Source organism: Panthera leo, chromosome B1 (genome assembly GCF_018350215.1).
Source record: "Panthera leo isolate Ple1 chromosome B1, P.leo_Ple1_pat1.1, whole genome shotgun sequence".
Classification (NCBI taxonomy): Eukaryota; Metazoa; Chordata; class Mammalia; order Carnivora; family Felidae; genus Panthera; species Panthera leo.
The window spans coordinates 129,693,590-129,709,351 of NC_056682.1; the positions used below are offsets into that span (position 1 = coordinate 129,693,590).

A 15,762-nucleotide genomic window follows, 5' to 3' on the forward strand; every position below is an offset into this window, starting at 1 on the left:
CCTCTTGGATTTATGGTTAAACCATAAATTTATGGTTAAGCCTTATTGGTTTGAGTTGCTATTGAATTAATAAAAGATCCTACTTGTCAATGACCAAATGATGGATACTCTGAACTGAAAACATAAACAAACTTCTATATTTGAAAAAAAAAAAAATTAGAGAGTTCTTTTTTTAAAGAATTATCTTATTGGTATCTACAGAAAGACTAAATTGAAAAGAAGACACAAAGAAGTATAATGGCTCACATTACGGGCTTCTTAAACAAGATAAAATTATGAAGTTTTATTTATTTATTTATTATTTATTATTATTTTTACATTTTAGTTAGTTTACATACAGTGCAATATTGGTTTCAGAAATAGAATTCAGTAATTCATCACTCACAAAAAACACCAAGTGCTCATCACAAGTGCCCTCCTTAATACCTATCCCACTTTCACAAGATACTACCAAATTTAGAGAAGAGTTAGAAAAATCAGTGGACATTCACAACACTACTCACAGGAACTTTGACTAATGGCTAAGGTTCTTCCTTTCTATGATTATACTGTAGTTATCAGACAAGCTGGCTGCCCCCCCCCCCCCCACACACACACCAAGTAAACAGATCAGAATTTCTCCCAGATCCTCCTACAAATGATCAGGAAATGGATTAGCTGGAGGCCAAGGGTCAGAGGCTGATACAAACAAAACTAAGTTTAAGGTGTTCCCCCCCTTAAGTTTAAGTTGGTCTAAGGATGAAGGGTACATTTGGGGGGGTGGGGGAAGAAGACCACCTGAAGGCCTTGGTTGAATGCTTTATGCATCCTGCACAAAGACCTACTGAAGTTCCAGAACATAGAAATATTTTGATTTCTTAACTGGACATCTTCTTCTGCTATAAAGCAAATTGAAATTGCAGTCAGATGTGTGGGTCAGTTCCCTGATATCATTCAGGCTATAACCCAATTCTTTTGAGTAATTAGAAACAACTGCTTTTGTCTTGCAAATCTTTGTAAAAACAGAGGTACAGTTCCAGAAGCAATGCAAAATCCATCTGTCCTTTTTTTTACTAATTCTCCAAACTTCTCAAAATCCATCTCAAAATGCTTGCAAAAGATCAATACATTGGAAACTGAATGTCCTTTGCCTAAGAGAAATCAGGAAATTTTAAATAGTAATTACTTCAGACCACTGATAATGGGCAAATATACCCCCAAACTCCATTTTGGAGAAAATGCAGATACTTTCTGTGATTTTTGAGACGTAAATTTTCTACCCATCTTCTCCATGTTCTAAGAGCCATTCTTTAAAATGCAAACTTTAAGAAGATATTTCTCATCAGAAGGAGAAAAAAGGATTTATTGGAAATTGGGCAGATGAAATATCCCAGTGTCTTCCTCACAAATATTAGTATGAAAAACTTTAGCTATCTGAGCTGGTAAAGTGCCAGAAACACGATTTGCATCCAAATATTCTCTTATAAACTAGTGAGTTTAGTGTTGTACCTGACTCATAGCTAAAATTTTAGCTATAAGATCTCTTTTTCAGTCAGCCTATATGTTTACCTGTGTCTATATATGATGTGAAATGCGTGATTTTTTAAATTAACCTCTGGATGCTATTGCTAAAATTAATTTGTAAAAGCTCTATTTAAATAGCTTAAAATATGCACTATATAAATTATTTCTAAAAGTCAAAAATATAAAAACTAACCCAAATGTTTGTTTCAAATTCATGTGATCTGGGATTTTTTTGCAGTAAATAAAAGCCAAGTGAAGTTTGTTGGTTTAATAAAAATAGACATGTATTCAATGTTGTCAACAAATATAATTCAGATATACAATTTTTATTCTACCTAGGTCAAAGAAGTTCATGTTACCTCTGTTACAAAGCTCTTCGGTAAGAAAACAGAACAATGGCAGACTTTGCCTAATGTCTCACAAAGATTTTGTGAGTAGTCTAAGCATAACTGTTGGGAGCAAGTGATTTAGATGTAAGAGGAATAAGAGTTTTTAGGTGAACTTTTGAGCAACAATTATGTGTTTATGATATAGCTACTGAAATAGTTTCCCAAATCTCTTAGGTAACTTCTGCCTTTAGAGTTTTCTTGAGTTAAGCTGAATGATGTAAATTTATTGAATATCTAGATCATGTGCAAATAAGATAAAATACTGAACATTAATTGCTGAACATAGGTTTAATCTGAACTGGGTAAGAATGTCCAGAACTGACTCAAGTAATAGAAAACCAAGCAGAACAAGAATAACATGGTGCTGAATAAACTCATGAAAATGCGAATTCTTATGACTTTGTTTGCAACGTTGATTCTTTAAGGTTTTGTTTTTTTCTAGATTTAAGGAAACTTTTTTTTTTTTCTAGTAAGCTAAGTATGAATTACAGCAATTTGGTAAGTATGTCTTTGTGAACACAGATGAAACAATTACTTTTTCTCCCTATCTGATCCCTTGAGAATGTGCATAGAATTAAACATGACCAAACAGGTTCAAGGAACCAAGTTTCACTTCATGGAGCAGATAACACTCCTTGGAAAAGCAGCCTGGTGTTTTGCTTACAGCGATCCCAGCAGTCCTACCAGATGACTAAGAAAGCTCACTTTCTGGATGGTACAGAAGCCATAGGATATCTCTGGGACCTCAAGAAAAGAAAAATTAATCCAAATCTCTAGATACTGCAGGCAAAGTCTGATGGTGAGCCCTTCACTTGGCATCCTATCCTCAAGGCTTTTAAAAGTTCAGTCTAAAATTCCCTGTGAAAGTTCCAGCAAAGTAGACCTCAAAGGAACCTATACATATTCCACCACTATTCTTCCTGCACATAATCAGGTCAAGTTTAATGAAACTAAACTTAGTTTGCAAACAAATTAGTCCTACTGTGATTAATTTGGCCAAAATAAGGGTGATTATAGAGAAAATTATGTTTCAGTAGTACAACTTTGTGGATATTAGATTCTAGTCCAATTTATTGTCTTAGAAATGTTGTTTTCTACCTGTAAATTGGACCAAATCCTAAATTCTAACAATTTTCTCAAATATTTTGCTACAACTCTCTGAACTAATTTCCAATTTTATCCCACCCTTCTTCTTCTTTTCTTTTTTTAATGCTTGTTTATTTATTTTTGAGAGTGTGGGGCGCCTGGGTGGCTCAGTCGGTTGAGCGAACGACTTCAGCTCAGGTCACGATCTCACAGACCGTGAGTTCGAGCCCCGCGTCAGGCTCTGGGCTGATGGCTCAGAGTCTGGAGCCTGCTTCCGGTTCTGTGTCTCCCTCTCTGTCTGCCCCTCCCCTGTTCATGCTCTGTCTCTCTCTCTCTCTCTCAAAAATAAACGTAAAAAAAAAAAAAATTAAAAAAAAATAGAGAGTGAAAGAGAGAGAGAAGGTGGGGAGGGGCAGAGAGAGAGGGAGACACAGAATCTGCAGCAGGCTTCAGGCTCTGAGATGTTGGCACAGAGCCTGATGCTGGGCTCAAACCCACAAACTGTGAGATCATGACCTGAGCCAAAGTTGGATGCTTAACAGACTGAGCCACCCAGACATCCCTCTCCCACCATTCTAACTTGAAATGACTGAGAGGAAACAAAGCAAAGCAAAACAAAACAAAAAACAAAAAACCTATCCTTTTCCCAAAGCTGTGCGAATTGAATGTGAACAACTTCATATAAACTTAAGAGAAATCATCACAACAGCACATATGGACAACCTTTTGTGCCTGCTGATATGTAGGCCACTCAGAAAGTTCACCTTAACACCTGATGACATCAGAGATATTCAAACTTTGAAAGATGATTTGAACCTGACATATAGAAATCTCAATTGGCTCCCCCCTACCTCCTCCCCGTTCTCACAAACTGCATTATTATAGTTTGTGCTAATTGTTAAACTTTGCCTATCTTCTTCCATAGACATGCCTCTTATTAAATACCTGATTGCTAGCACAATATAAGACTAACTTTGGGAGCCCATCTGCAAGACCACTTCCTAAAATGAGACATAGCAGTTAATTGAAGTGATCTATTTTCAGGAGTCAGACATGTGCTCAGTGAAATATTGGAGCAATGTATCAACTCAGGTTCTGGATTGTGAAACTTCTTGGGGAAGTTTCAAGGTGGAATTGAAGGGAAGCAGAATTTGCCAGCCCAAATATGCTTTTTGGCATAACTAGAACTGGTAATTTTTAAGAGATTGCAGACACAGGGAAACCTCTGAAAATCAAGTACAAGTTACCCTTTTGTAAAGGTTATTTATATTTATAAGGGAAATCTCCATTTGAAAGGGTATCTCTCTTTCTGTACCAGGAAAAGGGGATGACCAAATCTCTAGAAACCCTTATCAAAAGAGAAGACTTAGACTTATATCTGCGTAACACCCTTACCCTTGTTCACTGTGCTCTTCCCACTGGTAAACTTCCACAACTGGCCTCCCCAACCCCCAACATCTTTATTTGGTCTTTAGCTGGAGATGGCATTTAAGGTGATGACTTGGGCCATCTCAGGAGTCAACTTAATTTCCCTAGGTATCGCCTGCGTATAATAGGAGGCCTATACGTTACTAACCTTTCGTTTCTCTTCTTTTAATCTCTCTTTTATTACAGAGGTTCTCAGCCAAGAAATTTGAAGGATAAAGAAAAATTACTCCCTCCATCCCCGTACCCTTCTAGGTATCCCCAGTTCCCAAAGCATAAGTCAAGTGCTTGAGAAACTTTTTGATGGAGCAAGATCATTATGAGGGCTAATGAACTTTATAGATATTATGCATTTGTGGTGCTAAATCAAGTACAAGTGGGAGAGTTGTCAGCGAATAGTGAATCTCACGGGAAACCAAAAGGAAAAAATAAATTAATTTAATTAATTAAATCTGATGGTCTAATGAAACAAAGGCTCAACTATGACAACACAGAAATGCCATCAGCAGGTATAGTGGAAAAAATAAAACACTGTCATATTTATGGTATGGCAAAATTTGTCATTACTGTTTCAAATTAGAATATATTGTTTTATGATTTCTGCATACTGAAAATGTAATGTTTCTAGAGTCAGTGCAACTTTTACCTTTAAAAGAAAATATATTAATATTAATTTATACCAAGTATAACAAAGTTCAGTAACAAATAGTTGCATAAGTATGATTTAATTATATTAAAATACACATAATCGGGGCGCCAGGGTGGCTCAGTTGGTTAAGCGTCTGACTTTGGCTCAGGTCATGATCTTGCAGTTCACAAGTTTGAGCCCCATGTCGGGCTCTGTGCTGACAGCTCAGAGCCCGGAGCCTACTTCAGATTCTGTGTCTCCCTCTCTCTTTGCCCCTCCCCCACTCAAACTTTTTCTCTCTCTCTCTAAAAAAAAAAAAATTCAAAAATGCATATAATCATCTTAAACATTGTATTAGTGTACATTTGCATCTAATCCTAACATCTATAATAAATACAAATAGTGAATAACAGTAGATTTTGTTTTGTACCTATGTCATGCAGTTGTGTGTGTGTTCAGGGACTATGTGTTTTGATGTATGTATTATATTGCTTCAAGAATACATTTGTATATATTTAAATAGTAAATTTGCTTTTCCAGATTTTCTTGATTGTAGATCAAATTAAAGGAAAGCAGTGCTTTCCCTAGATATGAATTCACATAAATCTATAAAGATATATGTTGACCAAGTAACTGAGCAAAGTCTTAGAACTTAAATTAACACAAATTATGTTACCAAGTGAGCTACCACAGCCTGTAACTTAGTGAAGGTAAGTCCTGGTGCACTGAGCTGGCCAAGTGCTCCATCCCAGGGAATAGCGAGGGGGCTGGATAAGTCAAAAGCTTAAGCTCCTCGCTGGGTTTGTGAACATGGTTGCTGAACAAACTCATCATAAGATAAGCCCAAAACTCAAACGATGAGGGTTTGGAAAAGACAAAGAGAAATTTATTTTAGGTGCCTGCAGCCGGGGTAAGTGGTAGGCTCAAGCCTTGATAATCAACCTTTGCACCTACAAGATGGACACCTGGAGTTTTATAAAGAGAATGGGTATGTACAAGAGAGTGGGCAGAGAGCACAGGATCATTGCTAAGGGATCAGTATGTGTTCAGTACATGATCACTGTCAGAGAAGGGGGTACGGGGGTGTGTAGTCTCCTAAGTATTCCATTGCTACCAGGCTTTTCTGGTCTGGTGGTTGGAATATTCCAGTCATTGTCAATGCCTCAAGAAAATGCAATAAGAAGTAACTGTTCGGGGTCTATAGTTGAGCAAGAGAGCTCGCTGACAATTACGATGAATAATTGCAATTGCATAATGGATCACCAATAGTCACTGAAATATGCCTTTAGTGTATATATTGTATTTTCTTCCAAAGAGTGGTAAAAATTCCTTCAGACAGGACTCCCTGTCATGAAACGCTTATTTAGCATACTGGAAAATCTTAGAAATTTTGTCATTAAATCTAGTTTTCCTATAGAGGTGGTGATATGAGACAGAACTTTAAATGGGTTGGAAGAAATTTTATTTTCAACAATGATCAAATTTCTCTTTTATCAATGCTATCATAGAATCAACATATTTTTCAGCAAATGTGATAATCATTATTACTAATTAAAGAAGGCAAAATATAAACCCAGAATACGCCTCTTTAGCATGAGAATTATCTTGAGCTGGGTATTTTTAAGAAACACAGATGCAGGAGAAGCTATAAAAATGGAAAACAAGTTATTGTTTTATAAACGAAATTTACATTTATAAGGGAATCTCCATTTGTAAAGGTGTCTCTCTGTACCAGGAAGAAGAGGACAACTCTCAATCTCTAGATACTCTTATCAATAAAGAAGGCATAGTCTTAAATCTGCACAACAGTCTTACCCTTGTTTGCTATGCTTTTCCTTGTAACCTTCCATAACTGGTCTCCCCTACTGCCCCCCACACAACCCCACCATATCATCTTCTGTCTTGAGCTGGAGGTTGTATTTAAGATGGTGACTTGGACCATTTCAGGGAGTTACTTAGTTTCCTAAGTATCTCCACGTATACAGGAGGTATACATGTCACTAAATTTGTTTTTCTCCTCTTTATTTGTTTATTACAGGTAGGTCTACACTCAAGAACCTAGAAGCATAGAGGGAAAGTTATTTTTCCTCCCACATAATTTAAGATATATACAATTTATGTGTCTGTGTGTTCTTTTATTGTTTTATTCTGATGAATATTTTTACAATTACAAGAGCTTTTTTTAACACCTATCCTTGCTATTTTTCCCAAAAGGATTTCAGCTATAAATTATCTTAACTAAAGAATTATCAGTCAAGTAATACTGAGTCTATGTAGTCAGAACTGAGATAAAGACCTGGAGGCATTCCAGGAATGATCTGGCTCCTAGATAAAAATTTAGGATTTTTATTTTTATTTTTATTTTATTTTTTTCAATATATGAAGTTATTGTCAAATTGGTTTCCATACAACACCCAGTGCTCATCGCAAAAGGTGCCCTCCTCAATACCCATCACCCACCCTCCCCACCCTCCCACCCCCCATCAACCCTCAGTTTGTTCTCAGTTTTTAAGAGTCTCTTATGCTTTGGCTCTCTTCCACTCTAACCTCTTTTTTTTTTTTCCTTCCCCTCCCCCATGGGTTTCTGTTAAGTTTCTCAGGATCCACATAAGAGTGAAACCATATGGTATCTGTCTTTCTCTGTATGGCTTATTTCACTTAGCATCACACTCTCCAGTTCCATCCATGTTGCTACAAAGGGCCGTATTTCATTCTTTCTCATTGCCACATAGTACTCCATTGTGTACATAAAAAATTTAGGATTTTTAAAGGAAGAATTCAATGCACTACTGTAAAGGAAATTGCATGTTGGCACTCATGTTTTAAAACTACTGGTTATCTATGCTGATTTGCATTTAATGCTCTGTTCTAAAAGGCACAAAGTAGCCATTTTGAAACATTTGTTAGAAGTAACAAAATGATATGGAATCACAATATGCACTTCTGTATTTGTGAATAAAATAAAACAATGTATACTGATTTGTAATAGGTCTTTAGGATTATAAAACTAACATGAGAGTCTTTTAGTTACTCTATTCATTTATTTTTTTCATCAAGTAACTATTGTATGCTTTCTGCATTAGTTTCCTTTAGTGGTACACCTCTGACAAATGGGATGTGCTGGTATACAATGAAGTCTAATTATACATTTAAAGTATGTAAAATCAACTCTGCCTAAGCTGTAAGAAGACTGGTAGAGAGAGAGAGAGAAGGAGGTGGACAGAGTGTATGCAAGAAAAGAATGAGGAAAAGCAATGCAATTTACATGGTATGGCTCATAGGACCTAGCTCTCTTCTCTGTGCTTCTGCCAAGTGGCTATGAAAGAAGGAGCCCAAGTGGGCTGTTCCCTCAGGGGGTCTGTGTTCCCCTCGTGTGAGTCTCAATGCATGGAGTCTGATTCTTCGGTTTAATGGTACTGTATGCAATTTTTCATACCACATGGCCTATAAACAAAGCCAACTATTCTTACCTAGGGCTGCAGCAAAGACAAAGCATTTGTTCTTACTGACTGAGGGGCTTTGAGGGGTATTCAAGGAGCATAATCACAAAAAGATTTCTGACTAAATGTGATTTTTACCTCACCACCTTCAAGCCTCACATCTCGCCCTGGACCGGCCTAGATCACCCTGTTTAAAATTTCTGATCATAGTCTTGGCCCTCAACCCCTCATTCACAATTATCCTTTCCTTGTGCTATTTTTCCTTTTTAGACTGCACTTAGCACCTACTAACACACTACATACTTTACTTAACTTTATTATTTATTATAAGTATGCTGTCAAAAAAGGCAGGCTTTATAAGCAAACATTTGTGTGGTTTGATTAAAGGAGGTATTCCAAGCACCTAGAACAGAGCCTGGCTTCCAGGGGGCACTTAGTAATATTTGTTGAATAAATCCATGTATGGATTTTCAAATGTGATGCCCTTAAAACTTCACCACTGGTTCCTCCATTAAATATTAATAAGTCCCTACGGCAGATGATCATATTTCTTGTGTTTTAAACCAATGGTTTTGTCTGAAAGTGACCCTTAATGTAATATGAAAAACCATAGTTCAAAAAAACTTGGGATATATCAGCTTTTAAATCTGATTTTTTTAATTTATAAAAATAAACAGAAATACTTGATATAAGTAAATGTAAGTAAATGAAGTATGTAGGGTGAAGGCACTCATCTATAAATGCTGAGGCACACTGACATGATCAGAAGTACTGAATTTATGAAAAATAATAGCAATGATGGATCCAAAATAGATAGCTTTAACAAACAAGAGCTTATTAGCAGCTGGATGAGAATGTCTAATTGATAATTATGCAACTCTCACAATTAGGTTTAATCCATAGGCTGGCATAATACAGTAGCATCACACAAAATACTCTCTTCCTCTGTCTCAGAGCTAAGAAAACAGTTATGGTAAAAACTAATCATTGTTACTCCTTACATGATGAACTATTTTCGTATTTGTTAGAATTCCCTGTACACTATTAACTGTGTCAGGAGGGCCTCCAAAATAAAATCTAAGAAAAGAAGCATAGATTGAAAATATACAGACAACTGCACTGAGTTCTTCTTTCAAAATGTGTACTCATAATGCAACTAGTATTAATATTAGTTTCCTAGCATATACATAGGAAAGTTCAGTTATAAAGAAAATCCCACCATTTGGAAACTGTTAAAATATTTGAAAAATACACCGTGGCAAGATCATACTTTTCCAAACTGAGTTATGCTTCACTCATACCTGACACAGACAAAATATATGTAATGCCACGATTCAGTTTAAATGGCCAAATGAAAACCATTAAGGATATTAAGACTAACAGTGATTAATAATATTTGATGAAATACTTGATAACATCAAAACTCTTAAAGAAATCTGAACAAAAAATTGCAAGTTCAATACTAAGAAACACTTCTTATTAAATAGAAATATAAAACATATGCTAATTAAAGGAAGACTTCTTTGGAGACCCTGGGATTGTTCTGAGTTTAATTCAAGCTCTAATTGAAAAGAAAATTTACACTTAAAGTAAATCAGCCACATGTAAAAAGATAACCTGTAAAACATCAAAAGGAAGTTAAAAAGAAAAAAAACCTGGCTATAAAGATGCCTAATTAATTAAAGTACCTGAATTTTTGCCCCGTTAGAATATAAGATCCTCACTGCATTTTGGTTATTCATTCCCGATTATTTAATCCAAAAATGCTGTTTGCAGGAGTTCAAACTATAAAATATTTACAGACAGCGTATGTTTTATGCTGAAACATTTATGTATACAGTCAATGTAACCAGAAAAATCATCCCTACCTCTTAATGTAATCTTGTAATTGCCAACATTGCTACTTGACTACATCTATCCATCTTCTATCCTGTTGTAATAACACAAGTGACACCTAAGAAATTATTCTTTGATCTTTCAATAAACTAAGCCTGTGTAGACACAGGAAAGTGAAAGAGGTTAAATTGTCATTGATTATTTAAGACACATTCATCATTTATTTAACAATCTCCCTCATCATCTCAAGAACTATTGTGTTTATAGGCCCTTCCTGAGACACTCTGAATTTATTTTTAAATATTTTTTGTCACGTGCATTAGAAATCAAAGCACGTTGTACACTAACATTAGTTTCAAATCTCCTGATAAATCTGTTACAGGATGGAAGTAGTTTATTATATGAATTTTAGAACTTATTCGCTGTAGCGGATTTTCAGAAATTTCTTTTCATAGTTTTCATTATAATTAATGTCACTCAGGAATTATATTTCCTATCTTAAGTGCGATGTGTAGCAACAGCTATCTTCTCAAGAAAATTATATTAAAGGATACTTGTAGTCTCTTATATTCTGACATCGTATCACTGGAACATGATCCACAGTGATCGGGAAAGAATAATTTGTGGCTAATATTGACAGCTTTAGAAAGCAAGAAAGAGAGTATAAGAATCATTCATAATGTGTAAGATTTCTACAAGATTTTTCATATTTTTCTCTGAAAAATACTATTGCATATTATAAGTAGACATAGTATGTATATATGTGAATATGTGTATTTATGAAAAAATAAAATAATTTCAGACTATTCCCTGAGAAAAGTATTATAAGTCAAATGATAATTATTGTTATCATATATGAAAAGTGAAAAGTGTATAAATACATATTGAAAAGTATAGAAAATATATCCTATTCATGGAAAAAAAAATACACTGTTGATGAGTCATATGTTCCCAACAGTCACACAATTCATCACATTTAAAATGCTTTACTTACATCTAATTTGCTTATTTAAAATACTTCCCTTCCCTGTTTTTCCATACAAAATGCCCCAAAGTTTACTATGACAGTTACATCCAGGTAGTGACATGAGGTTCTATATGCATATCTTTGGTGACTGATTTTCTGATTCTGATGATTATATCCTAGAATCTATCACCAGGAAAAGTAAAATATGAAACCTTTAGAACAGATTATTATTCTATGTTAATGACTACCTAAATCATACAAGACACTTAAACAAAGGAATCCTGAAAGGACTCACTACCAAGAAATTATTATTCTTAGCCTTTATTCAATACAGTAAAATACATTAAACTCTCACTGTTAGATATAAAAAGAAGCCAGAAACAATGAACATTTAGTAAGGATTAACTACATTCATGGCTCTATTTAGAATTTTTATTTACAGTTGAGAGAATGATGTAGCATTGATATAGCAAATCTCATAGAAACAAGAACGTTATCGGAATAGATAGGCAAATACAAGACAGCTTAGTTATTTCCCCACAGGTACCATTCATCTCTTAGCAACTATTTCTCTCTTGCAGTTACTAATTGTGCTATAGCTCTCTCACATTCTATATTTATATTCAATTCTTTCAAAATTTGAAACTAAGTCTCCCAAACATCATTTCCTTATTGAGTAAAGTGGAATATTTGAGTCCCAGTACACACGTGTTTTCCTCTTTCCTTGTTTAAGAATACGTTACTTATAATAACTAGACTTCCACAAAGTTCATGTGGTAGTGAACAAGTGACTTCAATTTTCTGGTGCTCAGTTAACTTAGAATTTTGTTATGTTGGAATACAATTTAATAGAAACTATTTATTTATTAGCCTTACTGGACAACTGGCTAGCAGATTTAAAAAGATAAAGGGTATTTGTAAGATACATACTGAGTTTATATCCTAGGTATTGATACATAAATAATACACATCAAAAAACTTTAAACAGGAAAAAAAAACCTCCTTCAAAAGAGATAAACATTAAAAATGCTTGTGGCTTAAATCCTCTTTGAACTTAGAAATCATTTCTACTTTAAAAAATTAAATATTCACATCACTTAAATAATATATAACATTGGTATTTAAGCAAGAAATGTAGTCACAATACTGATATCTAAAATATTTAGGGTTCTATAACAAACATATCTTAAAATGAATGTAACAGAAAAATTCAAAAGAAAAGCATAGCTTTTAATGTTTTTTTTAATTAAAAAATAACATATATAAATAGCGGAAAACAACCTGCAGTGCAATTCAAAACTTTAGTTTATTTCCTAATAGACACAAGTAGCTTTATGTTAAATATATCAATATAATTTGCAAGGCAACACAAAAGTACCATTCATATTTATGTTATTTCATATAATAGGACATGAGGATAAACTTAAATTTTATCATTAAAGACTTTCATCAAACAACTTAAAATTACTTCTGTTCTAATTTTACTTGTCAATAAAGTGCTAAAAATAATGTCATTTTTTTTAAATAGAAGAGAGAGCTCTTACATATGTTAGATACAGGAAAAAGAAGATAATTCTTTATATGTTCATCAAAAGGAAGTTTAAAGTCATGAACTTAGGCAAAGTGAAAACTTTATAGCTTCATTTAAGAAAAGATAGGAATGTAAATCTAAGTTATCCAAAATCATCCAGTGTTATTAGAAGCAATCTTGTATCAACACGGTTTATAATCCTATTTTGACAATTCAACAAGTACTTCACACTAAGAAAAAAATGCTAACATTCAGTTAAATTACTTTCTGTAGCTTGCACTGGAGCTAAAAAGCTAAAATAGTATTTTAGCTTACTATTTAGAAATAGTAAATTTCTCTACAAAGTTGTGTTTCTTTTCACATACCAGAATGTAAAAATGATGTGCCTGGCCCATGGTGATTGTGAACATAACTTTATTAAGCTGTTAACAAATAAATTAGTACTTTCTTAAAGATAAATTGTTCTTGCATTCTAGTATGTATCTTCCACATGTCTGCAAATTTACTAATTCAAAAGACTATATTAGAGATGTTAGTTTAAAAAAAAATAAGAAGACATTGGTATGCTAGTCGGTGCCTGTAATTATCTTTCTCAGTTCCAGAAGGTATTTGGGGATTATTTAAGAGAAAAAGATGAATGGTGAGCCACTAAATCCTATTAAATCAATGCATGGACACAGCAGCTACAGAGGTAAATAAGCTGTGGAGGTCTGAATACCAATAAAGATAAAAATGGTTTTATATAGCTACTTACATCATAGCCTAGAAGTTCAGTCTGTGTGGATTTATCTACTCTTGAAGCAAAAGCCTTCTGTAAATGCTGGACTTTTTCCTGCAAAATGAAAAAAAAAAAAAAAAAAAAAAAGAAAAGAAACACATTTTTGGTAAGTCATGTGCTTCTACAATAATATTCCCCACTTATTAAAATTTGATTAGTGTACAATTCATGATTATCTGCATGCATACTTTGCTCTGTTGGTGCTTTGCATACCAGCTTAAATATTCATAACTTTAATTCTCAGGTCATAAGTCCTCCACCTTTGGCATCTTTTAGTACAGGAACCACTGAGATAGACACTGAGTTGAAGACTAGAGAGCCAGGATTGCTTAAATCCAAGACCAAATGCATTGTATTATGTTTCTTATTGGCTGGATTTTTTTGTAAATTAAATTGATAGGATTTTATTGATCTAGTTTCAGAGCATTTCCATTTAAAATCCAAAACATACTACTACTCAGTGGATTCCATTTAGTTTCTTTTTAATTTCAAGGTTTTTTCCTTCTTAATTCTCTCTTTCTGAAATCAACACATTTGGGAATCTATATAAGATGTGACACTAAACTAATCCTGTTATAAATAAGTAAGGGAAGTAATACATGAAGGAAGTTTGGGATTTCATATCTCAAATGCAAATGCGCTTATTCTGGTCTACTAATTTGACTGAGCTTCTGGTTGGGGACTTCTTTTCTCATTTCTAGATGTGTCACTTAAAAAGGATCTTGAGCTTAGTTATGTAATGTGTTTACTGCATGCCTGAGACATAGGAAAGTGCTGTACTCATATGATCAAACCTCATCTTGGGATTTTTGCTATTATTATCACCCATTTTTAATGAGAACAATAAAATGTAGAAAGCGGAATACTTTTTTTTGAAGTTTATTTATTTTGAGAGAGACAAAGGGAGACAGAGAGAGAACAAGCAGTAGAGGGGCAGAGAGGGAAACAGAGAATCCCAATCAGGCTTTGTGCTGTCAGCCCAGAACTGGATGTGGGGCTCGATCTCACAGTTGTGAGATCATGACCTGAGCCAAAATCAAGAGTCGCACACTTAACCAACTGAGCCATCCAGGCACCCCGTAGAAAGCATAGTAACTTGACAAATTTTCCAAATAAGTTTATGTGATTCTACTAGGTTGTTTTTGCTTTAACTTGCTCTAAAGGATAATTTCTTTTGTTTTCTTTTCTTTGAATGCTCAATAAAAGTTGCATAATAGCTTAAGGATATAAACTGATTGAATTCATTTTTTTTTTTTTTTCCCAGAAGGGGATGGTGGTCATCACAAACTTCACTAAGAGGATTGTTTTCCTACCTTCCCCTCCTCTATCCTCCCCTTCCTTTCCATTTCCTTTCCCTGCCCAACCCCTCTCTCTTTCCCTTAATTCTGCCTCAGATTTGCAAGTAATCAGAGTTATATAACAAGTCACATACATAATTTACATAAACATTTTTATTTGAATTATTTCACTTCTAACTTCCCTATCACAAAACGTCTAGTGCTGCTTTTCAGACCAAAATGAAATGGAGATTAGGTAATTCAGAAAGATGTCTTGCAAGTGAGGTGAGATTTTAACTGTTTGAAAAGGATAACTGAAAATGTGGCCACATTTTTCCAAACTAAATTTAAAAGGAAAAGTAACAAGTTGTGTTTATTTAGACTTATATTGGGCTGAGGAAAAAGAGCAGGGAGAAGTTGTAATAAGCAGAGGAAGCAATAATGTTTGCTATCATTGAAGGGCTGTTCAGAAAATTTTATCTGTTTTCGAAATAGGCTGGAGTAATAAGTATTGGAAAAGCAAGTTTTGTTATAAATTTCCAGACATACAAACATTTGCACATGAATTAGAGACTATGCATTAATGCAAAAGGCAAGGAAGAATAGAGAGCAAATCCTTCCATTATGCTTTCCTCACAATTCTATTTTCAAGGCCTCCCATCCTGAAGAGAGGAGTGAGAAGTATTGGTAAACTCTGGTTCATTGGTCTGAGTTGTAACACTTAGAACATTCAATTCATGAATTTTCAAAAATATTCAACAATTTTCATAACCAATAGCCTAATCGAAGCAAAACAAACAATCTCTACATCAAGAATAGTTATTTTCGGACATTAAAACAGACATTTCTAATGCAATTCACTGCCACTTCCTTTTGACGGCATTTTCACAACAAATATGTCA

General features: G+C 34.3%; 1 protein-coding gene across 5 annotated transcripts in view; it reads right to left on the reverse strand.

Moving 5' to 3' along the window:
• The window catches only part of CCSER1 (coiled-coil serine rich protein 1), an 845,941-nt gene that overhangs the window by 170,056 nt on the left and 660,123 nt on the right, over positions 1 to 15,762 (reverse strand). For all 5 annotated transcript variants that reach the window (XM_042935884.1, XM_042935885.1, XM_042935887.1 and 2 more), the window contains one exon: positions 13,560 to 13,637. In XM_042935884.1, the coding sequence (XP_042791818.1) occupies positions 13,560 to 13,637 (78 nt within the window). The remainder of the gene's footprint in view (positions 1 to 13,559; positions 13,638 to 15,762) is intronic.